At 42.4% G+C, this 19,101-nt stretch overlaps 1 protein-coding gene across 1 annotated transcript in view; it reads left to right on the top strand.

The window, feature by feature from the left end:
* The window catches only part of LOC108112515, a 75,042-nt gene that overhangs the window by 38,079 nt on the left and 17,862 nt on the right, over nucleotides 1-19,101 (top strand). Inside the window, 1 exon segment of the mRNA XM_041819679.1 lies at nucleotides 16,531-16,682. Within this exon segment, the coding sequence (XP_041675613.1) occupies nucleotides 16,531-16,682 (152 nt within the window).

Genomic DNA, 19,101 nt, shown 5'->3' on the forward strand with positions numbered 1-19,101 from the left:
ATGCACTCGCTCGGCATAATTGAATGAAACCGCAAACATGTCGCCGAGGAGTTCATTTCATTTGGCAGCTGTATGCGTTGAGGCTAAAACGTGTTGAAATTCACTGACATTTTTGACATTAGCCTTGGGTGCCATGGATACCTTGGATACCATCCTATCACTTGGCCCTAAACGAAAACCCATAAAGCTAAATCCAATTACTTTACACACAGACACACACACAGCTAGAGTTCTAACGCGCAATTGACTTTGTATGGCTGGCTAAAGGCAAATTGGCCGTGAAATTATGGCAAATACTTCAAGTTTCAAGGCCGAGAAGGCGTTTGCAAAACACTCATAAATCACATGTGCCCAAGGCTCTGGGAATCAAATTGTTGGTTATTTACTATTATTTATTATTATGATTAGATGTTGTTAGAGGGGGCGGGGGTGGGGGTAAGTGCCTTATAAGTGGGGTTGATATTGGAAAGTTAGGGGCTATAACTTAAATCTGAATTAATGATGAGCTTATGAGGTGCCATCGGAACTGGAAATCGGTCTATAGCCCCAACAACTGAACTGTCAACTGGCTGACTGAATGACCAAATGACCGACTGACTAACTGACTGATGGACTGGCTCTAATTGGATTTTCGATTTTCTACTTGTTTCACGCACGCAAGTCGCCCTGTTGACGTTGTTTTTGCTCTTGTCGCCGCTGATGGCGATTAACTTAATTAATGTCACACACTAATGACAACTCAATGCGATTATGCTGACATCTGCATTGGCCAGAGTGCCAGAATGGCAGAGCGGCTGAGTGCCACAGCGACAGAGTGCCAGCCCAGAATGGCGGACTAAATTAAATTGAGAAATTAACAATGAAGCGGGCACGAGGCGAATAAATTGGAATTTCAATCGGCAATCGAGCTCGAGTGGCGAACGCGATTAATAAATGAATAGCTAATGAGTGACACGCCCTCGCCCCCTCCCATTCCGCCCGCAAAACGCACAAGTGCTGTCGGGAGGATTGACTTTTTAAGCCCCTAATTAGTCCGTTATGAATTGCTCTGCCAACAGCAACGGCAATCGAATGGCTTAAACAAACTAATTGAGATTGCGTTCGAGTTTAAGTTTGAGTTTGAGCCATGTCAATGGCAGGGCCAAATGACTCGGCTCTAATATTGCCAGGGCACAACCGAGATCAGGTCTTTTCCCAGTCACACTTGATCCATATTCTGGATTCCGGTAACCGGGTTCCACATTCCCATATCCACCAACCGAAGGCAGCAGAAGGACCAGCTGCAGTGGCAAAAACAAACATGCTGTCGACTCTTCAGTGGTCCAATTGAGAATGCAAATCTGTTCCCCCAAAGTACATTGAACGAAAACTTATGGAAAACTAAGAAAAAAGTTTATAAAAATCATGAAAAATTAAGATAAAGTCGGTTTTCGAATCTTACTCTAAAAAAGTATTCTAAAGATTTGTTTTTTGTCTTAACAACCTTTTTTTTTTTGAGTGTACAAACGCTGGCAGTGACTGCGGCTTGCCTCATGCTGCTGCTGCTGTTGCTCAATCATCGGCTGGGCGGGCTGAGGCCTCGTCATCGCCAGCTACACTAACAGCCTATAATCGCAACTTAACATGCTAACAGCGGAGAGCCAAAAAGGGGCAAGAGCAAGAGGCACAGGGATCCAAGGAGCGGCGGCACAGGCTGAAGCATCAGTGCAAACATCCTTCACATGCCGGATATCGCACAATCTCGAAAAAAACAAAAAAACAGAAGAAAAACAACAAAAAATGGTGAAACCAGCTTGACAGGCTGCCATCCAGCTGCTAGTCCTGCCAACCTCAACCTCGTCGCTTCCGAGTGCCTCATGTTGCACTAAATGAATCACCCACAGCCACGCCCACACATTGGATTGGGAAGGAGGCAGAGGCAGGGGCAGAGGATGTGTCGAGTGCGTTGCACTGAATTTTACAGCTTTTGTTTCGCCGCTCGAGCTGCTCTTTCTCTCCCGGCTGAGCTTGTGTTTTATATGCGTTTATCTCTCTGGCTGCCGCCTTTTCGTATTGTTCCCACCCTTTGATGCACTGCATCTGGTACCCAGGGCAGGCCTCTTGCTCCTGCACCTTCTCGTGCTTCTTGTGCTTGTGCTTACTGCTCATCCCGCTTTGCTTATTGGCAGAGAGGTCCTTGGTCCTTGTGCCTGAGCAACGTTTACAAACATCCAGTTGAGTGGCTCTGAGTGTCATTGTTCTTGAACATTTGAACATGTGTTGTCAGTGCGAGACCTGCACAGCTGAATGCCCCCAGTCAAGATATCCATCATCATTCTCCCCGCGCACTGTGAGAAATAATGTAAACTCAACCCACTGACAAGACAACATGACTTTCCAGTTTACAACGCTGCGGGTTGTATTCCCTGTAAATCTGGTTTCATTATCATAACTTTTATCATCTCCACAAAAGTTTTCAGGGGGTTTTCCACTACCACCAACTTTTTCAACCTTTTACGAGTCTTCATTATAGCCACGGTTTTCTCTCTTTTTTTTGTGACAGCAATTTTATAAATGTGCCATAATTAATACAAAGTGCACTTAAAATTTGCAAATATTTTGCATACAGCCAATGCACTCATCAATTTTGTTCTTTTGACAGTTTTGCTAAAATTCATAATTGATATTTTATTTTACCATCAAACATTTTGTTGCTGATTTATCTTGGGCCATTTAAATTAATTGTCTGTTTCTGGCAGTTTAAATCTGAATAATTAATTAATTTATTTCATATTTACTGTTTATTTTATGTTTGAAAGAAAAATAAGATGGATTTTTGGTTGTCTCATACGAGTATCAAAATTATGTCCTTGAATATCCTCTTTATGGCTTAAAATTTTAGTATTTCCTCTCCTATTACAAAATCTTATAATTTTTCTCAATGTATTGTCTTTTTCCCCCAACCAACCCCTCTGACCATTCATCTCAGCACGCTCCTTTTGGCCAAGTTTTAATTCGATGTTTCGCGGCTCAACTTCCGGTGGCAGGAAGCACTCAAGCCGCCGAGCGGAAAAGTTTTTGGCCCGCTTGGCACCTTGTCGCCTCGCTGCTCACTTTGCCAATATCTGGCCAAATCCAATATATATATATATAGCTGCAGATGTAGCCGAAGAATAAGTGCAACTAGAGCCATTAGCATTTGACAGAAGAATGGAATAGAAGTCAACAGAAGTGCGGGCCAAGTGAGCCTCTTGAAGTGCGAAAAGGCGAAATGGGAAAAAATATTTGCCCTGCCAGAAATTGACAACTGTTTGCTTAGTTGAGAGTGTTTGCACCCCCGGCCAAAAAAAGGAAGGAGAACAAGAACAGTTTCCCCACCCCCTAACTAACCCAACGAGAGAAACCCCTCGAAGCAACCGATGCAGCTGGCACTGAAAGCGGAAATTTGACACTCTCGTTCCCACTTTCACTTTCGCCTCTGCACCCGCAGGGCCATAAACAGGGGAATAGATGGATAGGAATAGTGTTGGGAAATGGCTGGGGAAAGTTCAGTGGGGTTGGGGGTAGGGTATAGTGCGAAAGTGGCAGTGAGGAAGATGAAAACATTCCATTTGCTAGAATGTTGCGCGTTATATCAGCTTACGTTTTAATGGCAATGCTGCTGGCGGTTCTTGGCAGTCAATGATATAGTTTCGTTAGCCATTCGCCGACGGAGCAGAATGTGCCATTACATGTTTACCAGAGACAAAGGGAGAGGGAGAAGGAGGAGCAGGATCAAGAGAAGGAGCCACATCCATGGCCAAACTATTTGATTACCAATTGCTGGTGAAGCAGAAAGAGGAGCACCAAGGATATCTGATGATGGCTTTTAATTGCCGCATCCATTTCAAAGGAGCGCTAATGCTGCAAGTTGTTCGCTGGAAAATAAAGGAAATGGCAACGACCAATGGGCAATGGAAAACATAGAAAGCGATAATGGAACAAAGTCCGAGTGGAACAATATGCTCAAAGGACACTCGAACTCAAAGTAGAGAAATCAAGATCGAGCACAAAGTGTTTTAGGGGCTTAAAGGGGTTTTTTTTTTAAACTAGCTCACTAAAATTAAGGACAAAGTTAGGTCAATGTGTATTTCATAAGAAATCTCCTAAAAATCAGAAGTTATTTAAAAACTCAAAGTTGTCTTCAAACACAAAGTGAATTTTTTACTTAGAAAATAAACTATTTTATTAGCATTTTCTTCCAGCGTAAAGAACCCTTAAAACCCAAAGACAAAAAGCCCTTAAAGCCACGATTGCACTTGACCTTCTTTGAAATTTAATCAATCAACTTAAGTTGCTGGATTTCTATTTCCAAATTGCTTTCTGAGCCACGAAATCGATTAAGAACTCGACCGAGCAAGTTTACCAGAGACCGACTATCTCTCCCGAAAATCAGTCCAAAGACTAGTCCAAAAAGTCTATTTTCTTGTCCATAAATTTGTAATTCGTATTTCCCAGTTTGTCCCAGCCACAGAAAACTTTGTTCGGAAGGGAAAAACAAACTTGCAACTGGCAGGCGTTTTCCAAAAGGGGAACGACGAATCGATAAAAAGAAATGACTGGCGGAAAGTGTAAATAGAACTATTTGACCCTGGACAACATCATAAATATGTCAGGCCAAGACCAAAAACAATTTGTCAGCATGGGAGACGGGACTGAGTTAACATATAATAATATTATGTCCTGCCCCAATCCCCAAGAAAGCCACCCGAAAACCCAAACACAAATCCATTCCATCACCCATTCCTTGGCCTGGCCAACTTTAATCAATAAATTGTACTATTATTAAACTCACGCCCAGAATCGCCTGCAGTCGGTTGATGTTGCTGCATGTTGGTTGTTGGATGTTGTATGTATGTTGGCGGGCCGCAAATATTTGTGAGCTGCTTGTGGCAGAGTCGTAACGTTGCCCGAAAATATGAATCCGACAAGGACGTATTTGCCGGGCCCACAGGCGGAGATACCGTGAAACCCGTAGTCCTGCACATGCGGGTGTTCCAGCCACGTCCACATCTTGGCCCGGAATGTTTGAGAGTGTGTCTGTGTGTGTGTGTATGCTTTCTCTCTCTCCTTTGGCATCGTTACGCTAACAAGCTGCAGCTGCAGCCCAAAAAACACTTGGCGAACAAGTCCAGAAATTTAGAAACTTTTCCCAATTTACTATCGCACTTAAAGAGTTTTTTAATGAGCTAATGTAGCCAGAGTTAAGAATTTGGTGGGTGGAAATGGCCTTTATTTTCTGAAAAATTATGGTTAAAATATAGTTTTCTTTATCTGTGATAAGATTTAAATTATATGTTCTTAATAGCAGAGTTTTCTTAGAAAAAAGATAAAGATTTTTTAAAAATCTAGACCTACATCAGCTTTAAGTTTATTCTGTTATTTAGCTTAGCTCTTAGCCTCTTTTATGATTTTCCCTTTCACTTCCCTCATTTTCTTAAGTGCAAAAGTACCCTCAGATCCTTTCAACCCACATTCTACTCCCTTGACTGAGGCCAAAAGCCAAGCACAATGTATGAAGGATGCCAGCGAGTCCTTGCTAGCAATTTGTCGGGCCGGGACGTTAGTGCTCCGAAGCCGGTGTGTCCTGGCTGCTTGCTTAATTTTACATCAAATTTATAACTGACTTATTGGCACTTGGCACTGGGATTATGCCTTCCAGGCCAGCACTCCCTAACTGCACTCTATACCGTTGGAGTTCGCTTGCTCACAAGTTATTACGTATACGCAGTGGGTGTCGGTGTGTGTGTGTGTGTTGCTGACAGGGAATGGGTAAAGTTTTTGCTACGCCGGCGGTGCCCAAGTTGGGCAACCAGGGAGAGAAAGATCAGGTAGCCGGAAATTCAAATAGTGCGGCTGGGGAGTAGAGACGAGACGAGACGAGTGGAGCAGAGCAGAGCAGAGCAAAGCCCCAGACCAAAAATACTTCATTTATGCAATTTGCAATATTGGCAACTCAGCAACACGACTGGGCGCATGCCGCCTCGGGTTTCCTCCACCTCTGAAACCTCGAGCTTGCGAGTTCCCGAATCCCCGATTCACCGCTGGCAGCTGTCGTCGGTTTCGTTCTCGCCTTTTTTATCAAAAGCAATTTTGCACTTTCTTTGGCTTGGCCTTTTAATAAATTCCGCCAAGCTTTGCATTTTCAGCAGTTTTTCCCGGGCAACATTTCTCCGCCCGGCTATTCCACAGCCACCTCGACTGGTGTTTCTCTTTACGTTATTTTTTTTCGTTTTTTGTGTGCTACTCCTGCTGCTCTTTGTGCTGATTTTAACACTTTTCGAAATTTCCGAGTAGGCCACGAAATTGGCAGAGAGCACAGGAACAGTCAGCCGGATACCAGCGCCAACGAACTGTATCCGGGTTGAGTTTTGGCAGCAGCATCTTTAGTACCCCGCTCTCACCTTCTGATCGTTTCTTTTTTTGGGCTGGAATTTTAATGAAAATTTAAATAATTGAAAAGCATGTTGCAAGTGCGACAGGCGGAGTCCGCTGATAGCGTTGCATATTAATGAGAGCAGTTTCCGTTCGGCAAAACGCTTTAAGGGCGAGGACCCTCGGTTAAAGCGATTTGGCAGGTGACCAAAAGGTGAGGTGCTACCCGAGCTGCTAAGGAGCTGCAGCTTGCACAGCGTTTGACAATGACAAATGATTACTTTTATCGCCGCGACCCCGCCGGCTGGGTGAGGAGCCGGGGGGGACAGGCATTAAAAGTTTCTTCTCGGACGAACTGGCACCCCAGGCAGATGGGGATTAGGGGACACAGAAAGAAACCTAGAACTGATTCTTAATTGCTTTAATTTTATTGTTTATTTAAGAAACAGTTTGCGGGTTACATTATTTGACAAGTCTGAAATAAGTTTTCTAGATATATCTTTGCCAAATTGCTTTAATTGGTGTTATAATCCTACAGCTTTTTTAGATGTCTAAAATCAAGATAACTCACAGATAGATTATGCGAAATAAATAAACATTAATCTCCAACAGGATCAATAGACTATCATAATCAAATGAGCAATCAAAAGCAATAAAACTTATCTAAATGGCTTTTGCATCCAAAATTAATGAGATGTTAATTACGTTGGTTTAATTTTATGATAAAATCATGATATGACACAGATAGAACATAAAAAACCATCTAAATTTATGACACAATTTTCGTAATATTTTTCCCTGTGCACAGACACAGGTAAACAGGCAGGTGGAAACAGGAGGAGAATGCCGTCGTTATAAGCAAGGTGCGACATCCCGTGAATAAGTGTGTGAGTGTGTGTGTGTGTGTGTGTTGGTGCTGGTGTTGCTAAGGCTTTGGCTTACGTCCTGACAGGAAGTGGTCTCGGCTACTTACCACGCAGTCAGGTCCAACACTTGCCTCTATTTATACAGACAGCTCCTGCCCACCTATTCAGGGCACTACTTCTTCTATCCGTCCGTGTCCTGTTTACCAAACGAATTAAATTGTTCGCCTCGAGTGTATTTTGTGTTTTGACGCACAAACATGGGGCAGCCAGCACACAACTGTGATTGTTGTTCTGTTGTTTGCCGCCGCAGTCTCGCCCCGAGGCACCGAATTTGTTAATCTGTGCCACTCAATCAGCGAAAGCTGCGAATCCTGCGATGGCAAGTGGGTGTAGCTGGGGGTGGCAGTGGCACCAGCCATTTTTGCTCCTTTGCTCCAACACACTAATTATGCACGTGTCAGGATACAGTGGAGGATAAACCGAAAATAAGTGGAGCACAAATCACACCTAGAAGTGGGTTGCAAGATGGCGAATTCAGATGCAAAAACCAAGGGAACTTGATTTATTGGCTCAGTTTTTTTTTGGCTTAAATGGGGAAGTTTAGATAGTAGATAATTTAGGTAATCAAATTGGTTAACTTTAAGGTTTTCACAGATAAAAAAGTGCGGGCTTAATTTCTTAAAATAATAAGCAAAAAGCCTAGGGAAAATCTTTCCTTATTTACTCACTTTATTTGCTAAATATTTCTCCATTTCGATAACCTAGATTGAGGCTCATAGCCACTTACCCTTACTGCCCAGAAGCCTTCAATTTATCTTTGCATTTGTGATAAGCTCTCAATAAATTTACGGAATATACATAAACTCGTGTTCGAGAACACACATTAAGCCGCATTTAATCCTGATATGCCACATAGTACGGCTAAAAGCTATGGGAAATAAACGCCACGTTGCACGTCTCTATCTCTGTCAGAAATTGTGCTTATTAAGTTTCCCTGTCGTATTGGCATTCACATGGGCACCCACTGCTCCTCCAGCTCCTTTAGCTCCTACTGCTCCTCCCACCTGGGCCTATATGATTAACGATTGCATTCGCACACACACACACGCTCGCACTGAGACAAATGTGACGAGCATTTGACATCAATTATCGCGCCTGGCCTTAGCCAAAAGCTATAGATGTTGCTTAAGCTATGGAGCTATAGAACCATTTGCAGCCCCTCCCCCACTAACTCCCCGCGCTATACAAACAGAACGAGCTACGTGAGCCGGGGGGCCATCGATTTTCATCCATGAAGTTGGCTTAAGCCTGTCATTGAGTAACGCGACTCGTGTGCAGGCAGGCAGGCAGGAAGGCAGGCAGGCAGGCAGGAAGCTCGAAACACGAACCAAGGCCAAGTTAATTGATTTTTTATTAGCAACCAGCACGGGCTAACCAAAAACACGGCATACATACACATACACATACAAACTCACCTGGAGGCCAACACAGTTGAACTTCTGTAATTTAAACTTTCATAAAACGCCCGCCTCTATGGGTCATGACAAGGATATACTCGTATAAAGGGAAATTCGTTGGTAATCAATTCGTTCAATCCGCTTTTAACAAAAAGCCAAACCTGTCACAAAGAGATTTACAAATTTATTGAACGGTAATTGTGGGAAAATTTTAAATAATCGATGTGGAAAATAATGAAAAGTCTTTGTAATAACATCTGTCAGTGAAATTAAATCGTTTGAAAGCCAAATTAAAAGCAAAGCAACATTTGAAAATATTAAAGAAAATTTTAAACTTTGCTTTACAATATAATAATCCTTGAGAAAGCTTTACATATTTAATCCTTTAAAATTTCCCACTTCCGAAACAGGTTACTAGAGCTAACAATCTGAAGGGATTCGAGTAACGCACAGGTGCACTTAAATTGAACAAGTTTGGCCAGGTATTGACGATTTTAAATGCTTTTGTAGACGATTGGGTTTGCAGATAGTGGTTTCGGTTATAGAATTCTGAATGTGTTTTCGGAGCGGGAAAGTGACGGGGTTTTTCTCGTTGTGACGAGAAAACCACAACGAGATAAAAAATTGACAATTTTCAATTTGAGTTGCGGAAATATTTTGATTTCCTTTCTGGTGGCGCACAAAACATAAAAAAAAAAAACGTGGGAAATTCGCATGGGCACATATGCTGGTCAGAGGGGGGCGTTGTGTGCACTCGCATGTCCCGCTTGTCGCAAATATTTTCCGCTCCATTTCCCGCAAACGAAAGGAAGAGGAGGAGTTGCCGGTCCTGTGGAGCAAAGCCACAGCGGGCGGCACTTTGTCAGTGCAATAAAAGTTTGCGTGTGAATTGTGCTGCCCAGAAGACAGAAAACGGAGAGCTTCAAGCTGCCGGCGGCTTAATCAGCTGGGAAAGGAGTCAGCGGGATAGAGGAGGGCATTTGGGTTGGGTGACATGAGAGGAGGATGAAGAGTGAGCAGAGGGAATGGACTCTGTGGGGCCTTGGGAAAAGCATGCACTTTAAATTATGCATATAATTCGCCCGCTCGCCCCACCAAGTAATTAAGTAGATAGCAGCCAATGTGGGCCCACACTGCGTATACATAATATACATTTGCATATATGCAGTATACGACCCGTGTACGCTGCGTGGGTGTGAAACAAGCCAGCAACCAGCCAGCCAGTCATCCAGCCATCCAGCCAGCCTCAAATGAGTATTTACGAGTCTGTAGGTCTGCGGGGAGTTACCTGGTGTGCCTGGTGAGGCTTGCCGGCGTTTTAATTAGAAATTCATGCGCCTAGTTGAGCAGCCTCAGTAAACTTTTGTAAGCCCCGCTTGACTGACTCACTTGACTTGACTTGCGGCCCCTCTCAAAAGGATGAAATACAAAAAACTAGAAACGAAAAAAGAGTGCCTTGTGAAAGAGTTCTCCTGCACGTCCTAGTTGCTCCTTGTTTTCCATTTTCCTCCTTTTGCATATTGATTGATAAGCAGCCAGTTGTTTGGCCCCAAAAATAAACTCTGGAACTCTGAAAGGCCGTTGATAAATCGCTTTTAGGCTGACACGTCCTGGCCATTTATCAGCAGGCCAATAAAAACAGATTCGATAGATTGGCAAGGTCAGAATGGTGATTCATTTTGCACATTCCGCATGCAAATTGAATTAAAGCAATCTTAATTACATCGAAGTGAATTAAGCTGTGAGCCGTTGAGGAAACCGAAAACTTTTCTCAACCGCAAACCAGACGGACAGAACGGACCAGCAATGACAGGACGAGACCATGAATGGCCAGGGACGAGCACGTAGCCGGAACTTCTACGATTCGAATTCGGGAGAGTAAACCGAGTATGTCATTTTATTGAATCAAAAACCACTCAGCTATTGAAAATCAATTTGTGCTGCAACAGCTGCGGAAGTCAGTCACATTCGCTGGAGGAGGGGGGCTAACGGAAAAGTGCCCCCTCCCACCCACACACACACGGGCATTTTCCGCCTTTACACTTGCAATAATAATAAAAGTACATAAAAAGGGGAAACTCAGCATTGCCATTTGCAACAACCAGCATTTTGAGGTGTGTGTGAGTCGCATATAACGCCTTTTAAACCATTTCAAAATCGAGTTAAGGGGACAAGGAGCATGTTGCGAGTTACCAGCACCAAGGACCCAAAGCCCACTGGTATTCATCTGTTTGTATGCAAAATGATGCGGCACTGCCACTGAAAATTGATGGCAGTCACGTAGGAGAGGGAGCTTTAGCAAAAGGAAAATCCCCAGCACAGGTGGGAAAACTCGATGGGTATTTCCCTCGTTCTCTTCGTTTTGTTTTCAGCAATAAAAATAAAATGTAAAGAGAGCGAAAGAGGGGGAGATGGGTAGGTGGGACAGCAAATGCAAATTACATTCAGAGGTGGAAAAGATGTGAGGATGCAAGTGTCATTACAGGAAGAATCAGAGGGCATTTCACGCAGCTTAACCGACGCCCTTGAGGATTTGCCAACCTCCTCGGCTTAATGAAAGCCCTCTTTTGGCCAGGCTCTTATATATATTTTTTTTTTCGGAGTAGGTAAGAGTAGCTTAGGGCGGTGGTCATAAAACAAAATGGGGCGTGCCAGACGCACTAACCAGTTGGTAAAAAAAGAAGAAAGAAGAGAAATATGAAGAAGCCCTGGCAAATGGTTAAGGACTTCGATATGTGGCCTCCAAATTCCATAAAAGGCCTGAACCCTGAGCCGATTAAGCTTATCAGCCAAACCAGAACGAGCTGGCGAAGAGCTATGTGTGTCTGTGTGGGCAAAGCAAACAGCATTCTGCAATTTTAATTGCGGCCAATAAATTTCACATCAGTCAGATTCTCAGTCCAGAGTCAGGAATGCGACTTTACATATTTATTAAGTGCTGGGAAAGTACGTCAGAACGGCACGAATTGCGGTTAAACCTGGCCACAGGACAACCAATCCAACCAACCCCAAAAACCGGACAGGTCTGACTTGCCTCTGTCATCCGTCGGCATTCAATCCTTGCTCTCTCAATCGCAGTGGCATTTGTTATGGTTGCTGCTGTGGTCCAGCTGTTGTTGATTGTCAAATGCAAGCTGTGCCGCCTCAGAAATTGTGTATCTTTTCATATCCAGTAGTAAGAAGAGGTAATGGGTATGATGTTGGATTTGGGTTAGAGTCGTAAGTGGTGGAGAAACTGGAATGCGAATAAGGAATGGGGAATTTCTGAATTTATAATTATAATCTTATGGAATATCTATCTTAAGGTTATATATATCACATATATTAAATATATATCTATAAAACTTATCAACTATCCCGAAATAAGCACCTATTAGCCATGAACCGAAACTAGTTTCTTGTATAACCCTCATAAGTATGCTACGTATTTTTTACCTTAGCTAATACCCAAACCATCAAGATCTTGCTTGCTGACATAAAGATGTTTTAGTCAGATAATCCCTCAAATAAACTACCAGGTATCCTTCAGTCGCTCATAATACTTCATCCAGCTTAACTGCTGTGTCTGTCAGTTGCAGTTGCAGACGACACAAGCAATTTGGAGCCGCAGTTAATGAAAATTGAAAAGTGTTCGTTCGCATTACGCATACGCCAAGGGGTCCGGGCTCTCTGTATATGCTTCATTCTGAATTGGATCGATGATGCATTGTTAGAGTGATGTGGTTGCATAATCGCTGCTCTACATTGCGCGCTGCACTGATCACACACAGATGCAGAGATACACACATGGACAGAATGACACAGCAGGAGTAGCAACAAGCAAACCCATTAGAAGTTGCAACAGTTTTACAGCCCTTCCATCCTAACCCTTTCCTCCACCCCTTTTGTGTCGCTCCCCCCCTTTTTGTGTCCTGTTTTTGTGTTGAGTCATTTTTGCGCTCAGAAGCACTCACTAAAACAAATAAACACTTTGCGCATTGTTTCGTTTTGACAAATGCGTGTAATTTACGGAAATGTTGTGTTTGTCCATTCCGCTCTCGCTCCTCGTACTCCTCTTTTTCCTCCACCATATATGTATCCACATATCTGGCTATATCACCGTGCTCCTTGTTGGCTAAATTGTCTTAGGCATGTTTGCAGAGCTCTTGGACTCCTTAGTCAGACTCTACGCCATGCTAGCGCGGCAATTAGTTGGAGCTGGGGGGAGAAAGCAAAAAAAAGAGCCATGAAGTGGGTGGTAGATACACCAACCCATGTCCGCCCCGTTCACATTTACACTTACTCTAGATTACAAAGACTGCAGCGAGCTAGAAAAATATAGGTTAAAACTGAATGTTCTCCCCCTACTATTCTATTTCTTTTTCTATGCCCCATCCATGGCTGCTCATCAAAGTGGCAATAAAATATGCTTTCATATTGCCAGTGCTCGAATGGGCCATCGTGGGCCAATTGAAATGCTTATTACAGGGAGGAGGATTGGTCCAGTGGATGGAAGTGGAGGTGGCATATCTGGCATCAGGCTGTGGTTAAGCAGATCAAGCATGGAATCACAAAGGCTCTGGCTACGGCTACGGCTTTTGTTTTGGCCCTGCGCGCTTTGTTGCGGCCTTAATGAGGAAATTTCCATTGGCCATTGCCAGCTTGGCCAACCGAGTTGGCAATTTACGATACCTTTGTGGTTTCAATCTAGCAATGGGCAACATAATTAAAAATTGGGACAGCCATAAATTTTGTTTTCGGGTTCTTCCTCGGGAAACCTCCTCCGAGACCAGAGATAGCAGATAATTAAAGTGGCTGAAAAAGCAAAGAGCGAACAGGGAAAAAATGAAGAGCAAAGAACGTTCTCTAAGCTTGGCAACTTGTAGGTACTTTCTCCACTTTTGGAAAGTAGCTTAAAAAGCCAAGTGAAATCAATTAGGTCGCAATTTATGTCAAACTAGGGAAAACTGGAAAACTGGGAGTGGGTTACGGGCTTTTTTGTCTGTGCTGACAGCAGCAGCAGCAGCAGCGGCAGCACTTTAAGCCTTTTTAGTCCAGCGTCAAGGCAACATTTGATTTCAGTCTAGCGAGTGCAGCAGCTGCTCCTGATTGCACTGCATTCGGTGGAGGGGAGATGCCCACATGCTCCCAGCTGTCCTCCAGAGAGTTACCGCCCCCGAAACGAAACAGCTACGCCCCTGTCCATTTAGCAGCTGGCTGCGGGCTTTGACGTCCCCTTTTTGGATGGGACTTGGCCTGTTGTAAAGTGTCAAAACGTGTACTTGTCGCTGGCAGGATGTGCTTCTCCTCCTACTGCTCCTTCTGCTCCTGTTGCAGCTCCTTTAATTTGAATTTTATGCACTGCATGCATAAATTTATGGCCCCTGGACCCGCCTTCAAATGGCGACGACAATGACAAAGGCAACATGACAGGCACATGTCCATTATGGCCATCTTTGCCATCCGGCTCCCGACATTTAAATGTGCTGGTTGCCACAGACACCAGACCCAGACAGCCAGCCAGTCAAAAGAGCACTCGGTTTTTTTTCCCCTCTAGATAGCCCAAGACTGGTTGCTTATCTTGGCGATTGTCTTTAAGGCCAGCATGGGCCAGCGGCATTTAATCGCATTTGGACATAATAATGATGATGTTAACGTAATATATTTCCATTTCCGGGCCTGTGGCTCTACGCATTTGTGTGAAAATTAATTACTCATTAAATATGGGCGCTTTGTGCTGTGTGAAAGTATTAATTTTTAATTGCAATCTGCTGCGAGTGAATTAATTTGTATCAGCGAACTCTTTGCAATCACTAAATGGCATTCCACTGAATTTCATCCTTTGTTGTCAGTCCCGCCGATACATTGATTTTGATATCGTGTTGCGCCATATGGACGCCGAATGCATGGCAGCCTTAATATCCTGCCTGTCAGCTAGTCACCCATCCAACCACCCAACCACCACCCACTATATATATGACCTCGCTACCAACTTCTGTCTGTCAGTCTGTCAAAGTGCTAAAAATAACATGTTGGGAAAATTCGGCTGTGGAGGAGAAGAAGAAAAAACAAGGTGGGAAACCTGCCGAAATCAAAAACCGAAAATCGCACCAAGCGAAGCGAACTGCATCGAACGCGTTCTGCTGCATTATAAATACCGCAATTGCATTGAGTGCAATGATTTTTAACTTGTTTTGACGTTCTGACATCATAAAATCACGCTTTCACTTCTGTCTCTCAGAAATCGAAGGGAAAAGCGAAAATGCTTTCGAGATGTTGAAATTGATGAGCCACTACCGAAAAGTTAATGGAATTGGCAGGAGAATGTAGGGCTTTTATGGGGTTAAATACTTTCTATCAATCATCATTCTTTTAGGTTGAAACTATTTGATGTTTGTTTAGATGTTGAAAATGTATTTTTAGTAAGGGGAAAACTGACTTGTTTTTTAAGTAAGAACTCCCTTTTATCATCATAATTTGTTTTTAGTGGTGTTAAATTGTTCATGATAGGACCTAAGATGAGAGGTTTTCCTAGGGATTTAACGTTTTCAAATATTGCTTTTAAGTTAATCTAGTTAATTTATGAATTCATCTGTAGGTTTGGAAAAGAAAAATCAGAACCACCATCCATCATCACCTTTCTTTAGCAAAAGTCTTAAATTGCTTAACCAATTCACCGACCATCCATTAAATAATACTTAATGCCAATACAATATAGCACATTAATTTAAAAGTCAACCTCTTGTGGTTGAAAATTTATGGTAGTACTGGTTGCTTTATACTCGAAAAGTATTAAATTTATTCACATATATGCAGATTAATGGGTTATAATTCAGCTTGTTTTTATTAATTGCCCTCTTAAATTAAGATTACCGAAATCTGTTTTAATGGCCATAAGATATGGTATTTCGTGGTGATTTTTCGTGATCCAGAACAACCTATTAATAAGTCCCATACTTACAGCTAAATTCTATTTGGTGTGGTTAGAAAAAAGGCAACAAATTAAATGCATTGCCAAGCTCATCTAATTATGCAACGCTACTGACAGATAGCAACCAAACACAGGCAACAAACAGGCAACAGCCAACATCACATGATAACAACATGGATAGCAAGGACAACTAGGCTTACTAAACTATGACCCCATGTCACACGTGGTTTTAATTATTGTTACAGGATGTGTGGCTGTGTGTGTGTGTGCCTATGTGTAAGTGCTGTAGCATTTGAGCTTGTGTGCGTTTGTCCTGGGCATAATTACATTTTGTGGCATTCGGCAAAGTGTTGATTATTAATTAAAATGGCTTTATTCAACGCCTGGCAGCAGAGGCAAATGCGTTGCCCATCATAGTATCAGTTAAATATTTAAGCATTCCTCTGCCTAAATACTGTCCCCGTAATCATGGCTCCATTACGATATAACGAGGATTTCGAAATGGACACCGAAAGAAAAAGATGTTAAGGATATCTCATTTAAAGGGTTTTTCAGTTTGGTTTGCTGGAAACTAAGAGGTTAGCTTCCTGATACTTAAACATCAGTTAAAGAATATACTAAATACCATTTGGGTTATCTTCTTAGCCTGCAACATTTTCTCCCAGTGCATGTAATAATGTCTGCATGTGGCAAAAACTGAAATCACAAATGGTTGGCAAATAGCTGCAGACAAAGTTGAAACGGAATGCAACGAGTTGCGAGTGTTAATGGCCTGTAATTAAACTGCAACGTGAGACGTTTAACTGGAAATTGCATTTTTGGCTAATGCACTTTCTCTCTTTTAACTCGTTTTCCTCCCTTTCTCACTCTTTCTCTTTGTCTTTCTTTGTTTTTGATTTTACAGAAGGATCTTTTCGTGAGCAAAGTTGAGCCGACATCGCCGCGAAACGAACGCAAATTCTCCGCTGCCACAGCGCCATCGATGAAAACAAAGTGGCTGAAAGCATTTAAGAGCCTAAAGCCTGCTGGTTCTGGTTCAGCACAACAAGCAGATAGGTGAGTAAGGCAGCAGTTTCCTAACCCCCCTCCATGAAAACCCCATCCAACAAACAGTTTTTCCCTACACCCAACATTTTCCTACTGTGTTACACAACATTATCGGGCATAGAGCAGGGCCCATTAAGTCGAATTCAAACCACAGAGCCGAGTATCTACTGGGTGGAGTGGTGGAAAAGTAACCCGGCCAGATACAAAATGAAATAGTGCGGCGAATACCAGTAGTAGTAGTGGGTGGGAAAAAAAATCAGGAGCGGGGTAAAGGGCCCAAGCCCCCGCACATTAATATGACTAAAAGCTTGTGGAAAACGCGAAAAATTATTCAGGCATCCAAGGGTACGAGCAGTAGGAGCAGCAGCTAAACCAAAACCAAACCCAACCACCCACTCAACATTCCCCCATTCCCATTCGCAATAATATAAAATAGTCTGAAAGAATTCCTAATATTTGCACAATCCGGATTATGCAATACAGCAATTGCACTCGCAATTTACAAGATAATTCCATTCAGGGACATACGCCCAGGCACTCCAATCTTGTACTAGTTTAAGCTAAGCTAAGTTCTACTTGCCATAATAATGATCTCTATTCACTTTTTCTCTATTAAAAATTTACGTATATATACCATCTCCATTCGAAACACTAAAAAAAATGTTGCCCAAATAACAAAATATATATATCCGATATATAATCGCGAAATATCAGCCAACCACCCCGACAAAATCAAATGTACCACGCTGTATCAACCGTATTGACTTTGAGGTAACCGAAATTCACCAAAAGTACCACAAACAAAATACCAAATCACCCAGCATCTAACTATAGTTCCATAGAACCCACATAGACTACTATATATATATATATATAAACTATATAATCGATATAATCGAAAGGTTGCTGGTAATGTTGCACGCAAAATGTAGAATTAGCTGAGAAAATAAACCCCGCTTGGATCCCGGCTAATTGGTTTCAAATCACACACACACACGCACACTTTCTGTATTATTTGCCTATGTTTGTAAATCGATTTAAATTTCAATTTAACACACACACACACATACATCGATCGAACACATTTAATTTGTCTTCGGGCACCATAAATGCCACCTGCGTCCAGTAAATGTCATCAATCACTGGCTGTGGTGCTGGCCTGGCAATTAAAAGGCTGGATGTTGCACGTTGCAAGTTGCAGTTGTTAAATCGCAAAATCCATAGCTAGTTCAACTGGCAGAAAAGACAATGCAGCAGGATCTGGATCTGGTCCAAGTCCAGCCAACAAAGTTTTTTTCCCCCCTTCCTATTCGATATAACTACGGATAAATGTGTCGCTGAGTCCGTCCGTCTGACTATCCGTTCGTCTGGCTTTTCTGTTCCATATGTTCCGGGCAAGTTTCCGGCTGCTACCAGTAAATTCCACTCGGCGCCATTGGAGCATTGAAAAATATGCGAAAAATTGCAAAACTATAAATTCTGCAGCTTTTCTTCCCCACACCCACACACATGGCGACTATTGAAAGTGCAACGTACAAGCTGCAAATGCAACTGAAACCGGGAAATGAAACTGCAAACGCTTGCAACATCCAGTGGCAACAATACTTAATTCCTTGCCGCCAGCCTGAACTGCCAATGATGATAAATCGGAAAATCTTCTCGGCTCCACTGAATGGCCAAACGGGGCGAGTGCTTAAGTGGGCTCTATCTCTTCAAACTTCATTTTGGAAAACACTTTTGGGGCATTCATTACGTGTATAAATACGCAGCATAAATGCCACACTCTCACATATATATATATTTATATGTATTTTCCAAAAACGTGACAAGAAAATCGCAGTTAAAAGTTCGGCTGTGTTATATTGCAAAAGTTTTCGCCTGAAATTACAGAAAGCCCAAAACTAAACCACAACAGTCACTCCCCTTTGGAAAAATGAAAAATATAAAAAAGGCGAAAAAGGAAAAGCTAGCCAGTTACTCATTACGCTTTTTATAGTTTATGTTTTCTGTTTTTGCCCACTGCCAAATAAAAGTTTTAAGTTGCATACAAAACGAACCAATGAATATGTTATGGAAATTATTATAATTAAGCCATTACTCATGCTGACCCAAGTATTTCCGTTTTGTTTTTAGCATTTTGGCATAGCTGCACCCCCGCCCCAGCAACACACACACAACCAACTAATTAATTAAAATTAAAACCTAAATCATAAACTAGAAAATCCCTTTAAGTATATCAATTAATCGTAATTACCCACCCAGTATGTAAAGCAGTTAAAAATCTGTACATATCGATTGTACATACCTTACCTGTAAATTGTACATGGCCTAGTTAATTGATAAACACACCTCGGGTATTATTTGTTGGCTAAGTCTATCAGTTAGTTTGATCAATATTTAGTTTAAGATTTTACCAATATCTAAACAT

Source organism: Drosophila eugracilis, unplaced genomic scaffold, assembly GCF_018153835.1.
Source record: "Drosophila eugracilis isolate 14026-0451.02 unplaced genomic scaffold, ASM1815383v1 contig_90, whole genome shotgun sequence".
NCBI classification, from domain to species: domain Eukaryota; kingdom Metazoa; phylum Arthropoda; class Insecta; order Diptera; family Drosophilidae; genus Drosophila; species Drosophila eugracilis.